General features: G+C 29.4%; 2 protein-coding genes across 3 annotated transcripts; both read left to right on the forward strand.

Moving 5' to 3' along the window:
* The first annotated feature begins 284 nt into the window (after positions 1-284).
* On the forward strand, positions 285-5,102 carry LOC111633518 (phosphatidylinositol phosphatase PTPRQ-like). Its single transcript, XM_023378101.1, has 4 exons — positions 285-377; positions 1,516-1,729; positions 4,545-4,847; positions 4,918-5,102. Exons 2-4 carry the CDS (start codon positions 1,657-1,659, stop codon positions 5,100-5,102), a joined length of 561 nt encoding a protein of 186 aa, XP_023233869.1. The 5' UTR covers positions 285-377; positions 1,516-1,656.
* Positions 5,103-8,457: 3,355 nt separating this feature from the next.
* LOC111633509 (receptor-type tyrosine-protein phosphatase T-like) lies at positions 8,458-22,953 on the forward strand. Of its 2 annotated transcripts, XM_023378092.1 has the most exons (22): positions 8,458-8,665; positions 11,481-11,783; positions 11,854-12,150; positions 12,256-12,512; positions 14,201-14,273; positions 14,394-14,500; positions 15,849-16,044; positions 16,248-16,344; positions 16,441-16,687; positions 17,696-17,738; positions 17,861-17,969; positions 18,103-18,167; positions 18,520-18,638; positions 18,708-18,795; positions 20,074-20,150; positions 20,226-20,262; positions 20,338-20,435; positions 20,554-20,670; positions 20,849-20,997; positions 21,466-21,601; positions 21,685-21,834; positions 22,619-22,948. In XM_023378092.1, exons 1-22 carry the CDS (start codon positions 8,593-8,595, stop codon positions 22,736-22,738), a joined length of 2,958 nt encoding a protein of 985 aa, XP_023233860.1. In that variant the 5' UTR covers positions 8,458-8,592; the 3' UTR covers positions 22,739-22,948. The 2 variants fall into 2 exon arrangements, with proteins under 2 accessions (XP_023233860.1, XP_023233861.1); XM_023378093.1 differs by lacking the exon at positions 21,685-21,834 and having other exon boundaries at positions 18,484-18,638; positions 22,619-22,953.
* Positions 22,954-23,388: the final 435 nt, after the last annotated feature.

The raw sequence follows: 23,388 nt of genomic DNA on the forward strand, positions 1-23,388 counted from the left end.
TACGGATTACTCCCAAAAAATTATACGTGTTTTGGAAATGTTGAGTCGAATTAGTCTAGAATCGGTTAATTTTATAGAAGAAAACCTTTCGAACAGCCTTAGTCCGTAAAGTTCCCACCTATCGGGCTGCGATTGGCTCATGTATTTAATCGTTCCTACAACGTAATTTTCGGTTAGCGTGGAACGTATCTAAGCGTTATAGGGGGGTCTACTGTATTTAATATAGATATATTATTAATATATATACTGTAGTCGTTGTTGGGTTAATATTAAGATTTCATAATTTTAAAATACTTTTCATTTCAGCTCCGGAAGAGCTACCAAAGGACATTTCAGTAAATACGACGTCTCCAACACAAATAATCGTAAATTGGAAGGTATATTTTAAATTTTGTATATATAAATTAAAATAACACTGAGCATTTTCTGTCCATTTCACAGCCATCTTTTTAAGATTAAAATATGTCATAGAATAGAAAATGAGTGGCTATAAAATACTTTTAGAATTTCAAGTGTTCAATTCGACATGACGTATTTTATATTTAAGTTAAACGATTAATTACACCAATGAAAAATTCAAACTACAAGGTTAAAAATGTACTATTATGAATGTTGATTAAAAATAAATATGAATGGCTACAGTTGCTACGATCGTGTAGACAGCTGGATTTTATTACAACAGTTTTATATTCAAGTATTTATATTTATTGTAAAAATCTTTCAATTATTTTCTGTTCTCTTATGGATGAAATATAATTACACAATTAAATATCGCTCCAATAAAAGTTATAGACAGAATAATTAAAAAAGAAAACAGCAAACAGACCACAAAAACGACTTGAATAAAGCACTGTTCCAGGTTAAAGATAATCTAGATCGAAACTTTAAATTGTCAAGGATAAATTTTTCTTGAACAGTTACGGTGAGATTAAAACCCTAGATTTCATCCTACATGTGATGTCAGTACCTCATCCACACTGAACATCTTCTATTAGAAGTACAGTATATAGAGAAGTAGCCTACATTTCTAATTCTCAGCAAGCTGATCAGATACCTAGGATCTGATGTAGAAAAAGTCTTTCGTGTTCAAATGCTCGTTTTTCTGAGCCTTCATCCCGATTTAAGGAATAGATCACGAGTGATTAGTGACATAATGGTTCTTTCGAGAAACGTTTATCTACGTTCGCTTAATCCATCTTTTGTGGCTATGTAATATTAATAATTTATTATTTAACTTGAAATTATTACAATTTCTTCATTCGAATGTGAATTTTTGTGAAGTTCACATAATGTGCGTAGTGGTAAAAAGGTGTTATTATAACATTCCGACGTTTATTTTGATTAACTTTAATTAAACAAATTTTAAAATCTAAAGTATTATATTACTCTAATAAAACATAATTCTGTGAATGTTCCTGTAGTTTTATTATTATAACATTCTAACGTATACTGTTTATGATTATACTAATATAATTTTTTGTAAAAAAGTAAAATTTTCTTCTGTTTAAATTTCAGTTTCCTCCACAAGAAACTTGGAATTGCAATTATATTAGAGTTATTATATTTTATAATTCTTCTAATGGAGAAAGCTTCCTTAATCACACGGTAAATAACAGTTTTATCATAAAAACGAAGCCATTTACGAAATGGAATATAATGCTGAGATTTGCTAACGACTTTGGTGTTGGTGAATGGTCATCGTTGATAAATGTTGTCTCCGCTCAAGATGGCAAGTTCTATTTAATTATTTCATTTTAAAGTTTAAAATGCATTCAGTTATTTAAACTTTAATGCTATTTTTATACTTTATTTAAATTCAATCTTAAATGTGTAAATAAATTAATACATTAAAAGCAGAATATTTTTGGGAATTTCCTAAAAGTTTTTTTAAATTTAATTTTATTCATTTTTATTTCTTCAACATTATGTGCTATGAGTTTATAGGCATTCAAACATTTTGATTTATGAAAAAAATACGACTATGAATTATGAATAAAATAATTTAAAGGTATTGTGTCTACAAATACACTATAAAGTGTACACTAAAAGTTACTTATTTTTTGATATTGTTTATTTCAAATTAAATAACTGCTATAATAATATTATAGTACTTTGTTATGTTAGTAGTTAATAATTTTATTTAGATGCAATTGTGATAAACTTCACAACAATTATAGGAAACACATTAAACGTTCTATGTTGTGTTTCCCTTATGTGTGCATACAGAAATAAACTTTTGTATTTATACTTTCAATTAAACATCAGTAATACTGTAGAATCGGTTCAGTTGTCATAGGTCTACAGTATAGGTCTAGGTACAGTACATCTACTTTTGTAAACGAGGAACATTCTTCTGTAAGATTAAACTGTGGAAACTGTGTGAAAACAGACTTGTGTACTGTCACCCTCTGTACATTCACACCCTCTCTTAAATCATGTAAAATGACCAATCTATATTTATGTCTTATTCAAATCATTGATACAAACTAAAATCACAACTCTAATGTCTGTAGTCATAGACATTTGCTATTTTTTATAATATACTATATTGGCTCGAATATACTGTAAATCTATTTTAGAATCCTTACTGTTTGAAAAAATTAGGTCTTGAATATAAGTTAACCTTTTATTATTAATGTTTAATTTTCATCCATATTCAACTCTGATATCTTGACATACATTTATTTACAAATTCTAATAACTTGCTGTGAAATTATCAAATGTTTTTGTCTGTTCCTTCAACTTTGTTGTAGCTGAATCTACAAAACTTTATTTAGTAAACATTTGTTTCTTATTTTGTTTTTGCATCAAACTTGTCTGAATTTCGTATCATTGATAAGCATGTGAATATATTTACAAAAGTACTGACAGTTGCATCATCAAAAGGTTCAAATATAGTTGTTGCTGCATTGGATTTTCTTGATCATGTCTCACCCATTACCTTTACTCGTTTCATTTTTTTTCTTTTTTGTGCTAGATGTTTTCTAACAACTTCTATCCATACAGTCATTCTCTTGCATGTTGTTTGCACAAAAGTTGCTAAATTCTGGAGCAAATTTAAAAATTTCAACACTGAGTTGCTTAACTTTCCCGGTGACATTTAAAACTGCGTGTGGCGTCATCTGTTATGATATTTTATTTAAAAAACTTTTTATATTTTTAATTATTATAAATAGTAAAACACTTAATTTTGAGGGTAGGAATGGTTTTTGTAAAATTTTGTAAATTCTAATAACGTGTAAAATCATCATTAAGTATGACCCTACTTAATGATGACAGGGGAGATACTCTTCCCCTCTCTACCTATAATCACCAAAATTTAATAGCATAAATTTCCATAATACACAAAGCTATCTACAAAATTTCAGACATTTTCGATAAAAAACACAAGAACTATTAACTTCAAAGAGAGTAAACAAAATCTTGCCCCCAGACACTAACATCCTTTGTACACATACAGAAAAAAACCCTCAAATTTTTTTTCTCTGCATTTCTGGACGTTTCAAGGTCCTCTGAATCCAAATTGTAAGAATCTTTGGAGAGGGGTTATTTTTTGACCGATCGCCATACTTTTCCTCTGTTATATATAACAGAGCTGGGAAAGTAATATACGAGTATTAATGAACAGAGTTGTATTTTTGAGGTGTGTGAAAGGACGTAACGAAGAGGTTTATAGTTTCTTCTATTTTTTAATTATTGTCAAATGTTTAAGGGTGTTCGCTTGCCATCTGGAAAGCTGACACCCTGGCCTGTCTGTCACTGATTACTAGTTACCAAAATCGAAAGAAACTTTAATCGGACTCGAATATAAGTCGGGGTTCGAATACAGGGCAAAACCAACTTTTTTTATTTTTAAAACTGGAAAAAATCGATTAATACTCACTTTAATACAGTAATATTATTTAAATGTACATTTGATGACGCCAGCAGTTACCATTTTACAAATTAGTATTTTTTAAGTTTATAAGTGTTGTCTTCGTGTACCTACAAAAACTGTACCTACATTTTTGCCTACTTTAATTCTAAAATAGTCTTTATAACTAATATCTTATTAGGTTATCATGTATCAGATATGATAACAATCATGTATCAGATATAGGATAACAATGTATGATTCTCATCTTGAAAGATGAGAATCATACATTGTTATCCTATGATAGAAAAGACACATGAACTACATCTCAGTCACGAGGAACTTGCAGCCTGGATAATTTCAATTTCAACTGACAATATACAAATCAGCATCTGCTGTTACTATAGATTCATTATTCTAGACAGTAGACTATCTGAAAACGCTATTCTCTGTATATCCTTATAGAATACTTGTTTTATGTTTTATAATTACAAATTTATGCTTGTAATAAGGTTGAATTAAATCTGTAAAAATTTGTTTAAAAATACATTATGTAAATTGAGTAAAATATAAAGTTTAATAACACTTTCCAATATTATAGCTTATCAAAAATAATTGTAAGTTAGAAATATTTTATTAAATAAGATGTTTTGTTATTTTAATTTTTAAGGTTAAATTCATTTTAATTTAGCTCCTTCAAAGGTGCAAAATTTAAATGCACGCAATGTTACCGATAGTCGGGTTTATCTCACCTGGGACAAGCCTAACAAAGAGAACGGAATCATCGTCAAATACATCGTACGTTATCGACAAGAAAAATGGCTTCATTCTTGCACATCAGTTAATAATTCTGTTTTAACGAAAGTTGTTGACGCAAACGAAAATTCAATTATCATTGAAACTTATCCAACTTCTAAATACACGATTAGTGTTTCTGCACTAACAGTAAAAGAAGGGGAAGAAGTTTCTGTAAATGTTATGACCAAAGAAAGTGGTAAGTCCTGTAGCTTTAAAGATAAATATCAAAAGTTAAAAATATATAAGGCGAAAGTTTTTGAATACAGTTCCCGGTGGACCTCCTCAGAACGTAAAAGTTTTCAGAATTGAAGAGAATTTCGTGGGAATAGAATGGAAACCGCCTGTGTGTTCTCTCTCTTATGGAAAAATAATAGAATATCAATACGTTTTGGATTCAAAGGATCCTTGGGAAAAAAGGAAGAGAAGTGGAAAAACAACACNAATTTTATGAATGAAATTATTAATTCATTAAACGATATTGTTTTCTCTTCTACTTGTTACTAATTCCCCGAGATTCCATGTACGAAATTTAAGATTATCTGATCGGTTATTGTGACCAACGTTGAGGAGTCGATAAATAAACACTGGACTCCGACTCCACAGCTCTGGTTGTGACAACAGGAAAAACGTAAATAAAATACATTCGGAATTATAAGCGTTGTTGAGTTTATTGTTGAATATTGAATATTGAAAAAAATAAAATCAGTGTTTAAGAATAACAGGGAGGGACACCACTACGGAAAGAGCGAGATTGGGCACATTTTAGCTTCTAATTATTTTAAATAAGATAAAATAGTATATAGATTCAATAGGGCTTCAAAATGATGTATAAAACATGAATGTAATTCGTAGGCAAGTGCCTTAACGAACTGAAAACATATAAGAAAAAAAAAAAATATATATGTATCCAATGTATGTATAGATAATAAGGATAAAAATAATAAACATCTTTACAAAAAGAAGGTGTTTATACAGTATCTACTGCTCAACAAGGTCATGGTGATGTTAGGATACGTTAAATTCAAACTTCGTCAACTCGCATGACATGAAATATTTCAGGTTTTTTGATATTTTTACATTTTTAACATGTCTTTAGAATGTAGGCCTGCGAGTTTGTTTTTCTGTAAGAAATAGACTTCTATTTGAATAGTAATGATCAATGTCGCTTTATTACATTAGATATAAACATATAATTACTACATGTGGTGAGAAAATTATAATACTGTATTAATATTAAATTGTAAAGTCCGTTTACTATTTAACTATTTTAATATAAGGAAAATTTATATTTTATTCGTTTATTAGCTTTTGTTGAAATAAAAAAAAACGAACGTATTTTCGTCTGCTATTTCTATTTTCCATTATTGTTTCACCTTAGATTAAATCGAAGAATTCGGAATGGAAGGACAGTCAAGAGAAAAGGGTAAATAGAATATTTAATAAAAATTATGCCACAATTTTGGAGAATCTCCGTACTGGCACAACGTACAACATAAGAGTTATTATTAAAGACATAAGTGGACATGCACAATTGAACGGTATACCTACTTTGGAAATAACAACAATCTGTGCAGGTAAATACACACACAAATATACAGTCGACCCCCTATAACGTACGTTCCTATAACGACAATTCCTATAACGTAGCGAAAAAATTGTAGAAACTTTCGTATAGCGTACCTCCTATAACGTCGTTTCGCGAGAAGATTGATAGAGTCTGGACCAATAGTGGATGAGCAGCCGAACTATTTACCTCCGACCCTGCGCCACGCTACGGAGCGGCTAAATTGAGTTTGCTCTCGTCTGTTTAGTATTATATATAAATTATATATAAATTAGGTACTGTACATATAATTATATATTAATTATATATAAATTAGGTACTGTATATATAATTATATATTAACTTAATTTATTGTAACTTTATTATAATTATATATATGCTTTCTGCCGCCTGGCAACACGCTACGGAGATTTTAGGCTAGTAAGTTGAGTTTATTATCGTCTGCACAGTATGTAAATTAGGTACCGTAAGTCTAATACAGCACTAATTTTATACATTTCTTGTGAAAGAAACACTTCTTATTCAACGGCCATAAAAATTATTTATATTAATGATGTCTCCAAAGGTCAAGTTATCTTTCTGCGATAAATTATTTATCAGATATCGCGGCCGCCGTTTCGTGTGCTGTTCCGCGACGAAGACAAGCTTTGAACAACGGGCGTAGTCGAACGGTACACACTCGGTAAGTAATCCTATAATTTTTTGTTTATAGCATAGTTTATACGGATTACTCCCAAAAAATTATACGTGTTTTGGAAATGTTGAGTCGAATTAGTCTAGAATCGGTTAATTTTATAGAAGAAAACCTTTCGAACAGCCTTAGTCCGTAAAGTTCCCACCTATCGGGCTGCGATTGGCTCATGTATTTAATCGTTCCTACAACGTAATTTTCGGTTAGCGTGGAACGTATCTAAGCGTTATAGGGGGGTCTACTGTATTTAATATAGATATATTATTAATATATATACTGTAGTCGTTGTTGGGTTAATATTAAGATTTCATAATTTTAAAATACTTTTCATTTCAGCTCCGGAAGAGCTACCAAAGGACATTTCAGTAAATACGACGTCTCCAACACAAATAATCGTAAATTGGAAGGTATATTTTAAATTTTGTATATATAAATTAAAATAACACTGAGCATTTTCTGTCCATTTCACAGCCATCTTTTTAAGATTAAAATATGTCATAGAATAGAAAATGAGTGGCTATAAAATACTTTTAGAATTTCAAGTGTTCAATTCGACATGACGTATTTTATATTTAAGTTAAACGATTAATTACACCAATGAAAAATTCAAACTACAAGGTTAAAAATGTACTATTATGAATGTTGATTAAAAATAAATATGAATGGCTACAGTTGCTACGATCGTGTAGACAGCTGGATTTTATTACAACAGTTTTATATTCAAGTATTTATATTTATTGTAAAAATCTTTCAATTATTTTCTGTTCTCTTATGGATGAAATATAATTACACAATTAAATATCGCTCCAATAAAAGTTATAGACAGAATAATTAAAAAAGAAAACAGCAAACAGACCACAAAAACGACTTGAATAAAGCACTGTTCCAGGTTAAAGATAATCTAGATCGAAACTTTAAATTGTCAAGGATAAATTTTTCTTGAACAGTTACGGTGAGATTAAAACCCTAGATTTCATCCTACATGTGATGTCAGTACCTCATCCACACTGAACATCTTCTATTAGAAGTACAGTATATAGAGAAGTAGCCTACATTTCTAATTCTCAGCAAGCTGATCAGATACCTAGGATCTGATGTAGAAAAAGTCTTTCGTGTTCAAATGCTCGTTTTTCTGAGCCTTCATCCCGATTTAAGGAATAGATCACGAGTGATTAGTGACATAATGGTTCTTTCGAGAAACGTTTATCTACGTTCGCTTAATCCATCTTTTGTGGCTATGTAATATTAATAATTTATTATTTAACTTGAAATTATTACAATTTCTTCATTCGAATGTGAATTTTTGTGAAGTTCACATAATGTGCGTAGTGGTAAAAAGGTGTTATTATAACATTCCGACGTTTATTTTGATTAACTTTAATTAAACAAATTTTAAAATCTAAAGTATTATATTACTCTAATAAAACATAATTCTGTGAATGTTCCTGTAGTTTTATTATTATAACATTCTAACGTATACTGTTTATGATTATACTAATATAATTTTTTGTAAAAAAGTAAAATTTTCTTCTGTTTAAATTTCAGTTTCCTCCACAAGAAACTTGGAATTGCAATTATATTAGAGTTATTATATTTTATAATTCTTCTAATGGAGAAAGCTTCCTTAATCACACGGTAAATAACAGTTTTATCATAAAAACGAAGCCATTTACGAAATGGAATATAATGCTGAGATTTGCTAACGACTTTGGTGTTGGTGAATGGTCATCGTTGATAAATGTTGTCTCCGCTCAAGATGGCAAGTTCTATTTAATTATTTCATTTTAAAGTTTAAAATGCATTCAGTTATTTAAACTTTAATGCTATTTTTATACTTTATTTAAATTCAATCTTAAATGTGTAAATAAATTAATACATTAAAAGCAGAATATTTTTGGGAATTTCCTAAAAGTTTTTTTAAATTTAATTTTATTCATTTTTATTTCTTCAACATTATGTGCTATGAGTTTATAGGCATTCAAACATTTTGATTTATGAAAAAAATACGACTATGAATTATGAATAAAATAATTTAAAGGTATTGTGTCTACAAATACACTATAAAGTGTACACTAAAAGTTACTTATTTTTTGATATTGTTTATTTCAAATTAAATAACTGCTATAATAATATTATAGTACTTTGTTATGTTAGTAGTTAATAATTTTATTTAGATGCAATTGTGATAAACTTCACAACAATTATAGGAAACACATTAAACGTTCTATGTTGTGTTTCCCTTATGTGTGCATACAGAAATAAACTTTTGTATTTATACTTTCAATTAAACATCAGTAATACTGTAGAATCGGTTCAGTTGTCATAGGTCTACAGTATAGGTCTAGGTACAGTACATCTACTTTTGTAAACGAGGAACATTCTTCTGTAAGATTAAACTGTGGAAACTGTGTGAAAACAGACTTGTGTACTGTCACCCTCTGTACATTCACACCCTCTCTTAAATCATGTAAAATGACCAATCTATATTTATGTCTTATTCAAATCATTGATACAAACTAAAATCACAACTCTAATGTCTGTAGTCATAGACATTTGCTATTTTTTATAATATACTATATTGGCTCGAATATACTGTAAATCTATTTTAGAATCCTTACTGTTTGAAAAAATTAGGTCTTGAATATAAGTTAACCTTTTATTATTAATGTTTAATTTTCATCCATATTCAACTCTGATATCTTGACATACATTTATTTACAAATTCTAATAACTTGCTGTGAAATTATCAAATGTTTTTGTCTGTTCCTTCAACTTTGTTGTAGCTGAATCTACAAAACTTTATTTAGTAAACATTTGTTTCTTATTTTGTTTTTGCATCAAACTTGTCTGAATTTCGTATCATTGATAAGCATGTGAATATATTTACAAAAGTACTGACAGTTGCATCATCAAAAGGTTCAAATATAGTTGTTGCTGCATTGGATTTTCTTGATCATGTCTCACCCATTACCTTTACTCGTTTCATTTTTTTTCTTTTTTGTGCTAGATGTTTTCTAACAACTTCTATCCATACAGTCATTCTCTTGCATGTTGTTTGCACAAAAGTTGCTAAATTCTGGAGCAAATTTAAAAATTTCAACACTGAGTTGCTTAACTTTCCCGGTGACATTTAAAACTGCGTGTGGCGTCATCTGTTATGATATTTTATTTAAAAAACTTTTTATATTTTTAATTATTATAAATAGTAAAACACTTAATTTTGAGGGTAGGAATGGTTTTTGTAAAATTTTGTAAATTCTAATAACGTGTAAAATCATCATTAAGTAAGACCCTACTTAATGATGACAGGGGAGATACTCTTCCCCTCTCTACCTATAATCACCAAAATTTAATAGCATAAATTTCCATAATACACAAAGCTATCTACAAAATTTCAGACATTTTCGATAAAAAACACAAGAACTATTAACTTCAAAGAGAGTAAACAAAATCTTGCCCCCAGACACTAACATCCTTTGTACACATACAGAAAAAAACCCTCAAATTTTTTTTCTCTGCATTTCTGGACGTTTCAAGGTCCTCTGAATCCAAATTGTAAGAATCTTTGGAGAGGGGTTATTTTTTGACCGATCGCCATACTTTTCCTCTGTTATATATAACAGAGCTGGGAAAGTAATATACGAGTATTAATGAACAGAGTTGTATTTTTGAGGTGTGTGAAAGGACGTAACGAAGAGGTTTATAGTTTCTTCTATTTTTTAATTATTGTCAAATGTTTAAGGGTGTTCGCTTGCCATCTGGAAAGCTGACACCCTGGCCTGTCTGTCACTGATTACTAGTTACCAAAATCGAAAGAAACTTTAATCGGACTCGAATATAAGTCGGGGTTCGAATACAGGGCAAAACCAACTTTTTTTATTTTTAAAACTGGAAAAAATCGATTAATACTCACTTTAATACAGTAATATTATTTAAATGTACATTTGATGACGCCAGCAGTTACCATTTTACAAATTAGTATTTTTTAAGTTTATAAGTGTTGTCTTCGTGTACCTACAAAAACTGTACCTACATTTTTGCCTACTTTAATTCTAAAATAGTCTTTATAACTAATATCTTATTAGGTTATCATGTATCAGATATGATAACAATCATGTATCAGATATAGGATAACAATGTATGATTCTCATCTTGAAAGATGAGAATCATACATTGTTATCCTATGATAGAAAAGACACATGAACTACATCTCAGTCACGAGGAACTTGCAGCCTGGATAATTTCAATTTCAACTGACAATATACAAATCAGCATCTGCTGTTACTATAGATTCATTATTCTAGACAGTAGACTATCTGAAAACGCTATTCTCTGTATATCCTTATAGAATACTTGTTTTATGTTTTATAATTACAAATTTATGCTTGTAATAAGGTTGAATTAAATCTGTAAAAATTTGTTTAAAAATACATTATGTAAATTGAGTAAAATATAAAGTTTAATAACACTTTCCAATATTATAGCTTATCAAAAATAATTGTAAGTTAGAAATATTTTATTAAATAAGATGTTTTGTTATTTTAATTTTTAAGGTTAAATTCATTTTAATTTAGCTCCTTCAAAGGTGCAAAATTTAAATGCACGCAATGTTACCGATAGTCGGGTTTATCTCACCTGGGACAAGCCTAACAAAGAGAACGGAATCATCGTCAAATACATCGTACGTTATCGACAAGAAAAATGGCTTCATTCTTGCACATCAGTTAATAATTCTGTTTTAACGAAAGTTGTTGACGCAAACGAAAATTCAATTATCATTGAAACTTATCCAACTTCTAAATACACGATTAGTGTTTCTGCACTAACAGTAAAAGAAGGGGAAGAAGTTTCTGTAAATGTTATGACCAAAGAAAGTGGTAAGTCCTGTAGCTTTAAAGATAAATATCAAAAGTTAAAAATATATAAGGCGAAAGTTTTTGAATACAGTTCCCGGTGGACCTCCTCAGAACGTAAAAGTTTTCAGAATTGAAGAGAATTTCGTGGGAATAGAATGGAAACCGCCTGTGTGTTCTCTCTCTTATGGAAAAATAATAGAATATCAATACGTTTTGGATTCAAAGGATCCTTGGGAAAAAAGGAAGAGAAGTGGAAAAACAACACAGATTTACGAATATGTTGATGATCTTGTTCCATTCACTGTTTATACGGCACGAGTTTATGCGGGAACGGAAATCGGATTTAGCAAATATTCTGCTAAAATTAATTTTACAACAAAAAGTGACAGTAAGTATTTTATTAACTATTAGATCTGATAGACAAATAGAGTTTTAGTTATTGAAGTTTTTACATTTGAACTAATATTAAAAAAACTATTTTTTATGCACGAAGAACCACCGGCATCTACAAATCTGACGATTTTTCTCAGCACGGAAAGCATTTTATCAATGTCTTGGATTCCTCCTTATCCTCCAAATGGAGTACTTCAGAAATATGTTATAGAGTACTGCTCACTTGAAAGTTCTTATTGCCATAAAACACAAAAAGTAGTTAATACTAATGAAGTTAAGTGCTTAGACGATATCAGAAAAAGTCGACATTGCTACACTTTAACTGATCTAAAAGGAAATCAAAAATATAAAATTGAGGTATTGTTGTTATTATATTATTTATATTTATTTAATAGTGATTAAAAGTATACTGTATTAAATTTAATTTTTTCCTTTTCATTTTACGTTATTCTTCTTATTTTTATTTTTGTGAGCATGGAAAGTTCGAATAATCGATTGAAAATAAAGAATTTAAATAATTAATGTTAATGAATGTAGCAATATTTTAAAGAATAATTGGTACAGTACATTTATCAATATTTGAAGTGTAATCAATTAAGTGTAATTAGAGTAATTTAGGCTATATAATTAGATTTGTCTACAAATTTTATTTGCTTCATAAACGAAATATTTCAATTCATAATGATTTTCGTCTGCTAAGTTCAAAAATAGTGTATTAGCTAAGGTTTCTGAGATAATACAAATCTATTGAAATATATATATATTGGCCTATATATATGATCTAACGTAAAATACGTGCAACAGAACACAATCATTACAATAATTATAATCACAGTTTAGCACTAATACTAGACTTTAATCACATGTACTGTACAGTACATGTGACTAAAAGTCTAGTATTAGTGCTAAAGTGTGATATAAGTAACAGTATGCTTAGAGTTCAGATTACTATTTACATTAATTAATTTAATTAAATTCTGAAGAAAATAAAAATATGTGCATTAAAAATATTTAGATAAAGAATGACAACACAGAAATTAATATACTGTATTTTATGATGTTTGAAGATCAAAAATATGTCAAAAGCAAGAATCTAGAGGAGGAATGCTTCTTTAGGTGCTAATTATTTGAGAATTAAAGGAAAAAATTTTACATTTAATGTTCTGCATTACTTAGCACCTCGGATTCTCATTGTAAGAACATAGAAAAAATTTCAATTCAGTTAGGTTATTTTTGTGATTTTTTTCTTTTTGTTAAATATAGTAATATTTTTGAACTACATTAACAAGGGACGTGTAACGAGGGTCCCACCACGTCAACCGTTTATTATGTAAGTTCAGGAAGTATTTGAACACTAATGATCTAATATATGTTCGCAAGCCGTCGTTGCTCTTCAGTTAGGACAAAGTTCTCGTAGTTTTAATGTTAAAGGATGTTTAATGAATTGTCGCATCCTGTGAAATAATTCGACACACTCCTGGTATTTGTAAACGCGCGCGGCAATTAAAATGGCGGAGGATGGAATCCTGTATTATATTTGGTCATTTTCAACGGTTATTACAAGTATGCCGTTTTAAACATATGTTTAAAACTTGTGTATGCTCTTTTATGATCAGTCCCTGAAACTTTTCGCGTATATTTAGAATCATCCGGTAAATTGAATTTAGTATAGTAAAAGTGAAAGATGTAACTTTTACTGAAAGAATGATAAATGTAAGGTAATTGTTTACAGCCGTTTATATACAATATACATGATATTTCTATTAAATACTGTACTTAATTATAAGTAATCATATAACAAGCACGTTCTTATATATAAAAATGTTGAGGAAAAAAAAGCTATCTTAAGGATTAGTTAGAAATATAAGAAATAAAACTGATATAATTTTGGATTCATTTCTACAGGAATTTGTTCCTGTAAACGAATAGCCATAAAAATTTCTTCAGAATATACAGAAATAAACTTTTACAGAACATTTAAACTGCTTCAGTTACTAATATTTCATATTTTATCACTTACATTTCAATAAAATTTCATAATTCAGATTACAGCGTACAACAAAAATGTTTATTACGGAAGTGAAAAAGCCGTTATTCTTTCTGAAACAAAAGAATCTGGTAAGCAGATATGTCTTTCTTTTATGTCTTATTATTGTTATTTTTGTTTTCATTAAATATATTTATAAAAATCGAATTATTTTTCAATTTCCTCATAGAACATTGTTTTTCTCATTTCAGTGCCAGATCATCCTAAAACAGCAGAAATAGTAAATGTTACGGAACGTTCGGTATATCTTACTTGGTCCTTGCCATCAGGATCGAATGGAAATTTGACAGGATATAAGGTATTATTATTATTCTTTCAAACCACGAAACCTATTAAAATTATAAATAAAAACCTGAGACTGAGGTTCAGTATTAGAATTGGCTAATCATTAAGATGTATTTTCTACTTCAAAGAATACGGAGAAGTTAAAGTTGGGAGTGCAATAGTCGGATTGCCGAGACCATTAATGTGTCAGCCTACCGCTCTTTGAAAAAGTCTTGATCAAATTCGAAATAGCAATGCCAGGAATTTTTCATGAGCAGCTACGTAAAGCTCCGTCCCTCCCCACTCAGCCGCTCAATTGTGGATCTGGCCGAACCCACAATGAATATGGGAAAAATGTCCTTCCTCTTAATAGGCTACTCACAGGATAAAGGCAAAGAGCAAAAAAACAAGAAAATGTAAAATATATAAAAATTTCTATTGAGGACACGTATTATGAATCTGCATAGTACAATACACAGAAGTGTAGAAAAATTACTTGTTCCAAGTTGTTCAAAATTCAATTTACACCAAGTCCTAATAAGCCGTTATATATTACACGAAACGCTTAGTATCATTAAATACATGCTGATTTATATAATATTTACACCATCTGCATAAATAAGGTTAGCATTTCAAGGAGAGACTCAAACAATTAGACAGATTCTGAAACAAATGTCTATTATAGGCAGGGGCGCCGCTAGCTGTTTGAACGCCCGTGTGCAATACCGATTATGCCGCCCCCTTGTTTAACTACGACTACCTATGCTGAACTTGCCAGAAAGGCTCTTTGCCGCCCCCTGGACGTGCCGCCCGCGTGCGGTGCACGCCTTGCACGCCCGCTTACGGCGGCCCTGATTATAGGATGCTCTATCACTTCAAAAAATGGTTAGGCAATTTATGAAATGGCAAATTTTAGCATGTTGTTACGACATATATGTACGGTATATTAATGACAATATTATTATTATTATTTCCTCGCCAAGATATTAGTAAACAACCAGGCCTTTAAAGGTTAGGTTCCTGGTGGACAGTGCCGTCTGCATCTAGCTACATCTGCCTCTTTGTAGAACGATGGAAATTACACTACGCTATTGTTATATTTATATGATGTTACATGATGAATAATCCAAATTATCAAATATTCGATCCCTAGTTTATACGTAATTGTACAAGAATATATACTCAAAGCTATTGCATCATAGATTTAATTGTATGGTCCTATTATTGAATTCTGTAAGTAAAAATTAAATTTTTAATACTTATTCAAGTTCGAATAATTAGATAAATATGTAAGTGAATATATTAAATAATATATTAGTGATTTTTAAACGTGAATTTTAAAATTCTAATAAAATTAATAAATTTTATTTTATTATTTGTAGATAAGCATCATTGCAGCAGATTCCTTTAGTGATGATATCATTGGATCTACACAAACGAAGATTATAAATCCGAATATAAGAAATTTTACTTTTATTAATTTGCATCCTGCCACTAAGTATAATGTTACCATACAAGCTGGTAATAAAATTGGTTACGGAAAACCTCTGTTTTTCCATTTTACAACAAAAATTTCAGGTAATATTGAATTATTATAATTTTAATATTATTAACAATAAGAGGGGAGAGATATATATTAATATCAATTTACAGACTTTTCTATTTGATTTAATTAAAAGTGATATCCATTAATTAGAACATTATCAATTTATTTATTATTTGTAATTTAAATCAAAATTTGTTATTTTATAAGATATTTAAACTATTTTTCTTGATTCTAGTACCAGTAATTGAAATCGAACCTATAGTTACTAGCATCACAAATACGACTTTAATTATTTCGATAAAACCAATTTATTTTAATCGAGGTCCTATTAGGTAAGCATTATCAAGAATTATAAAAATATAATTTTACTTTATTTGTCTTTATAATAATAACAAATTTAAACTAACATTTTGGATATGTAATTTCAGTGCATACTTTGTGATGGTGTCAAAAGAAAATAGAAGAAAAAGAAGAGTTGTATCAGACGAATTTCGTAGTTATAACGAATCGAGAGAAAATTATGTCGCTGCCAAGTTTTATCCTCAGCAAATATCTTCTACGGGAATAAATTTTACTGTAGGAGATGGAAAACATTACAACGGTTTTTATAACCCTCCTCTTACTACTGGAGGAAAATATAAAATTGGATTAGCTGTACTAAGTGAATTCAATGGGGTAAGTTATCGAGGAATTATTTTTATCTATAAAATAATTATAATAATAGTCTTGTAAGCGTCGGAATCAAAGCTTGATCTTTCTGATTGACATTCTAAATATTCCAATCGTTATTTAGCGTCAACTCGTAACCTCACGGGGATTGTTTATTTCGTACCTTCGCGACAGATCTATTTCACACATTTTTATAACAAAATATTATGTTAAATGAATTGAATTTTTGTACGTTTAATGAAGGATTTGTACTCTGTCCGGGACTTCACAATTTCCGATGATATACCTCGAGCGGTAACACTCGACAAGTTCGGGTGTTACCGCTCGAGGTATATCATCGGAATTTGCCAATGCTCGAGGTATATCATCGGAATTTGTCAATGCTCGAGGTATATCATCGGAAGAGTCAATGCCTAACCATTAAGTGGTAACACCTGACAAGTTCGGGTGTTACCGCTTAATGGTTAGGCATTGACTCTTAATTTCACTTGAGGGTTAACATAGAATAATAATCATATCTGTAATTATTCGGAGTTTCTAACCCCTGCAGTCTTTGTGTGACCAATGTTTGCATGTTTCTCTGGAACTTCTCAGATTTTCAATTTCTAACGCCTCTAGTTTGTGAATAGCCGTTAGAATTTGTGAATGCTTTATATTGTGTATTCAATTTTTGTCATTTATTATTGTTTGAAATACAAGAAGCGAGACAAATATCACATAAAGGCACTGGTTATTTTACTTAGCTAACGTAACCGTCAATACCCTTCAACATTGTATTGTATGCTTTTTTGTTGACCTAATTAGCATATTATAAATCAAACAAAAAGTAGGAACGAGAAGCTAAATATATAATTAGTTTATATACATAATAATTTTAAAACTAACAATTTAAAATATACATATATAGAGTACTTATCCTCAGTTGAAATTTACAAAATTTTAAAATTGACTGAATTAATTTTTTTTTACTGATCAATATTATTTATTGAATAAATATTAATTATAAATATTTAGGAACAACGTGTAGGATATAAGTATTTGACAGAAGCAGTTACAGGTTAGTCATTTATACAACTTCAATAAACTATCTATAAAAGCAATTCTTTATTTAAATTTTCTCTGATTTATATTGTTCTTTCTATTCCGATTTTAAAAACATAATTATATATAATTTTATAGTTAAGAATCCAGATCGTTCTACTATCAACGGATCCAACATTCCAGCTATAATTGGAGTTTTACTGTGCTCTACTTTTATAATTCTAATCATTGTATTTATAAGTTTGAGGTAAATATTAATTAAAAAATTGCCCTATTGTATTCAAAATTTATTTCGAAAATTGTCATTATTTAATTGAAATTATTGACAGAATTTTCATTTATAAATTTTGAAAATAAAATTCTCTTTATTTTTATTGTAGACATTCAAAATTATTTAAATGTTCTCCGGTAAGGAAAGATTTAGATATTAGCAATTCAAAAAAAGGTGAGAATTATATTTTCTTATTTAGTAACATTTCATAGTTAAAACAATCAAACGATGAAAAGAAATACAGTCGACCCCCTATAACACTTGATAATTCCGTTTTATATGAAATCCATGTTGTACGAGTCACTTAGATTTTACAAATACGTGTGCCGGGCTGTGAACGCCTCACGTATTTGTAAAATCTAAGTGACTCGTACAACACGGATTTCATATAAAACGGAATTATCAACAGTGTTATAGGGAGTTCGACTGTAATATAATATTGAAAATATGCAAAATCTTTTGAATTGATATATAGTAATATATTATATAGAAGGGGAATCAATAACTTTAACAATGCGTTATTTAGAAGAAAATGCAGAATTAGAAGAAATATCCGAAATTCAAAGTAAAAAAATTCCCGTATTTGAATTAGAAAGTTTTGTCCAGACAGCGTTACGAAATGGAACATTAAGAAAAGAATTTACGGTTAGTTTACAGTAATTTTATTAGAAATATAATACATTTTATGTATATTTAAACAATGGAAAATTTTAGTCCGTAGAAAAAGGACAGAATAAATCGTGGAAAACAGCAAAAATTCCGGAAAATAAACTGAAGAATCGTTATGGAAATCTTTTGCCCTGTAAGTGATTTGTTTTTTTTTTTTTTTTTGGTTCTTCTTATTTTAGCGCATATTAAAATGTTATTTAAAAACTTAGGCTGTATTATAGATTACCACTTATGGAATTTCGGGACTTTGAGTATATATTTGAATTGAGGGAACCGAGACGAGTTCAACGGTACCCTACTTTTGAACCGGAGAAGAAAAATAAGAAAGTTATCATATTTACAATTTCTTGCCTTTCACGGTGCTTTATTTTAATGGTTTGCAGACTTTACCGTAAGATGGCGGTACTAGCAACTACGGTGTCGTCTGCTTAATTTTCTTTTTTCTATTTAGGTTAGTTATTTATTTTAATTTTGTTTTATTTATTTAACTAAGTTAGGTTAATTATGTTAGGTTAAGTTATTTAACTAAATTAACAAAGTTATTTATTTACTTAACTAGTTTGGTTTGCACAGTTTTTCATCGCTAGGTGGCGTTGCTTCCAATTACGGTGTCGTCTGCTTAATTTACTATTTTTTACGCGGCAGTTTTGAAAATGAACTTTCTTAAGCTAGCATTAGAAATAGTCAAATATAGGGAAACATGTATCGAGTGGTTACGAGATCAAAGTATTCTTCGAAAAGTAAAAATGTATAATAGATGCAGAAATTGGATGAAATTATGTGTTGACCGAAGAGAAACATAAAGGCAAAGAAAGGGGACGTATGCGATGCAGAAAAGCACTGACAGCAACAACAAATCTCTTCTGGTACTTTCTTTGAGCAAGTCAGAATCTCACCACGGAAAGCAGACATTTCTTGTCTTTCACAGTGCATTTTACGCCATTTCAGATTTTGCCGCCATCTAGCGGTAAAGGTCATGTAGGTTAGGTTTGTTGGACAAGCAGCGAAAGCGGCGCGTAGTACTAGCCGACCGCGAGCGATAGCGAGCGTGTCGGAGGCTGAGGGACCGTACACCTCGAGATCGAGGAGCGCGGATCAGGCGAAAAGGACTTAACTCCAACTGCAATCACAGTGGTAAGATGTTAAAGGTATATATGGCCGACTTGCCGAACTGCCTGTTAAACACGCGATAGGCTTAGCGGAGAGAGTGACTCGACTCCCAATCATCTCGCGATCGCCGGAAAAAAGTATGATAATTTTCTTATTTTTCGTCTCCGGTCTAAAAGTAGGGTATCGTTGAACTCCTCTCGGTCCCCTTAGTAAAGATATATACTCAAAGTCCCGAAATTCCGTAGGTGGTAATCTATAGTATCCCCAAAACTTATTTTATTTCTAAATATAAAAATTTTAGATGATTCCACGCGAGTTATTTTAGAGAAGTTACCAGACGACCCGTATTCCGATTATATCAATGCAAATTATATAGATGTGAGTAGCTTCAAAATAGTATTTATGAACGAAACCTTGCTAGTCTACATACATTTTTTAAAATTTAATTATTAGGGATATAAATCTTCCAAAAGATACATCGCTACTCAAGGTAAAAAATTTACGATTATAAAGTGTTTAATTAATTCATAAAATGCTAAAGATCTTTATTTAATTTAAATCGAAGGTCCCAAACCTTTAACTGTTAACGACTTTTGGAGAATGATTTGGCAGGAAAAAGTCTGCAAAATAATCATATCAACGAATTTAGTAGAAAATGGAAAGGTCGCTCAATTCTTTCCTTTATAAAACTGTTATTTAATTTTTGATTTTATTATTTTATTTTAAATTAAATTTGTGATATTTATAATGTATTTGATGGGTTTTTTTATGTTTTAATTAGACAAAGTGTGAAAAATATTGGGCGGATTCGAGAGGGACATTTGGTTCCGTAACTGTGACATTATTGAATTCCGAGATATTTGCTGATTATGTTATTCGAACATTCCACGTTAGCAAGGTAAATAAAAAGTAATATTTCATCCATCTTGATATGATCCTTAATTAAATCTATAGTTATTACCTGGCCTATCTTATACAGATTTTCAAATACAGTATAATCATATACATCAACGAATGCCATGCACTTATAAGTAGCTGTTTACTGTAGTTAAGACGAAGCTGTACTTATTTCACAGGAAAACGAAGTTCGAGAAATTAAGCAATTTCACTTTACTACGTGGCCAGATCACGGTGTTCCAATATATGCAATAGTAGTTAGTAATTTTGTATTAAAAACAAGAACTTATAAGCCCAAAGACAAAAGTCCAATTGTGTTCCATAGTAGGTAAGATAAATATAAGAAATAATAATTTGATTAAGTAGATTAAGAAATTACAATTTAAAATAAATAAAAATATAATAACGAGTTAAAATAAATATTTATCTTATATACAAATAGTATATTAGTAAACGTTCAAAATGTTTAACGAAATTAGTAATTATAAATCAATGGAAGGTTTCACAAAATCTCAGCGAATGTTATAGCGAGTCTTGTCACTATGCACCCTGGATGATGATGTTCTGTAATAAAAATCCCTTATAAATCTCCCTTATTTGATGCTCTGTTAAGTCAACGCGACCATAAAAATTATAATTAGCTTACAAAAACTAGTTCAAGTAATTGAATTTCAAAGAATTTCGTGCATCGTGCATTTTAAATTTGCAGTTTTTTACACACAATAATAAACAAGGTAACGAATTGAATAACAACTTTTTACTTCATTTATATTAATAAACGTACTTATTCTTTTAGTGCCGGAATTGGACGAACTGGAACATTAATTTTAATAGATAGCATGTTGGATATGGCAGCGGCCGAAAATCACGTAGATCTGCTTTCACAATTGCATATAATGAGACAACAGAGAATTAATATGGTGGAAACGATGGTATTTATTCTATATCGTGTTTGTTTTCTAATAGAATTCTTTATTATGAAATTTTAACCACGGTCACTAATTTCTATTTATAGGATCAATATTACCTGGCGTGTCAGTGTTTAATCGAAGCGTTATGTACAGAAAAAACGTCAATTACTTGTTCAGAGTTTATTCCCATTCTTAATCGTTTAAAAACAGTCGATCTCAAAACTAATCTTACTCAATTTCACGTCCAATTTGAGGTAATTTTGGCAATATTTTACAGATTTTTTAACATCACAGACTGTTATTTATTTACAGACTATTTGAACTTATGAGAAGTTAATTTGAAATGACCTCAATTCTATACTGTTATACACTTTTGTTTATGAGAGTTATTAACGATACACCAAGCAATTAACCAAACTAAAAATCTAAATATAATTATCAATATTATATTTTGAATTTAAATCGGAAAGATTGATTCAAAGTTTATGTTGTTCTAAATGCTATTATTTTTTTTACTTTATGTTTAATTTTATTAAATTTATTTAAAACAAATTTTATGGATAAATCCTGAAAAGTTTTACTATAAAATGTTTTTAATTTTTTATTTAAAATATATCGGCCTGTATAAAAACAAGCTTAATAACGACTTTAGTACACTATTCTATTATTAATTATAGTTCGTACACCAATATATACAATCGATACATCAATATACAGTTATAATAATTAATATTTATTATAATCCATAAAATGCGTAATAAACGTTTCAAAACATCTTAAAAGTATTTAAGCTATTAAATATTAAAATGTTTTTACATAAGGATTTTTTTATTGCCTCTGTCTAACAGTTTTCAGGTGGTAATTATGTTGTTTGACGTGAGCATTCAGTTTATAATAAAACTATTTTGTAAACAATTTACGAATACTTTGCATTTTCAGCTAATTCATTATATTTTAAAATCTAAGCTTTTATCTATATTTAAAAAATTATAAATAGAAATAGAAATTTCATAAAGATTAATAGGTTACTTTTTATAGAAACTGTCGAAAATATGTCCATTATTGAAAACAACCGATTGTCTAACTGCATTACATCCATCTAATCTTGGGAAAAATAGAAGTGATAAGATTATTCCACGTAAGTATTATTTATTGTAAGAATGTTTCGTTTTTATTTGCCATTAAATATTTTTATAAAACATAAATAAGAAATAACGAAAACTGCATAATAAAAACTTTGAATTTTATAGTACAGTTTTCGGAAAGACCACTTCACTCCATAGTTGCACACGCTTGTTTACAATTAATAAGGAAAGCAAAAAGTTATTTTGATATGATTATTAGTTTTTTACATTTTAATTTAATTATTATTTTAATTTCAATACAAACAACATCACTATGACTGTTATTGAACAATCATTTAGCTAGAATGCAAATTTAATACACTCTACACTATTATATAAAATATTGTTGTATGAAATAAAAGTAACTGCAAAATGTTATATCTCCTTTTGGCAATGGTAAGTTTTTTATGCTCCACGGGTACAGTTAAGATTCTGGACACGGTGAGCCTCTTGGAATCATTTTGTAGAATATTGTACATATAGTGATCTTAAGACATTTTAGCGGCATTATCTAGCGTAGAAATCTAGACATTGTAAATGAGGCGGCATCGTGACAAAAATTGATGAATACCTGGCCTTAAGTAGGCAGTATCTATTACGGAAAATATGTGAATAACCTTAATTAAATTAATTTTATTAAATTATTAATTGTTGAATATTTTTTTACACGTGGCAGGTTTAGAT

The sequence above is a fragment of the Centruroides sculpturatus genome, unplaced genomic scaffold (genome assembly GCF_000671375.1).
Source record: "Centruroides sculpturatus isolate CEXI.00-Female unplaced genomic scaffold, Cexi_2.0 scaffold815, whole genome shotgun sequence".
NCBI lineage: Eukaryota > Metazoa > Arthropoda > Arachnida > Scorpiones > Buthidae > Centruroides > Centruroides sculpturatus.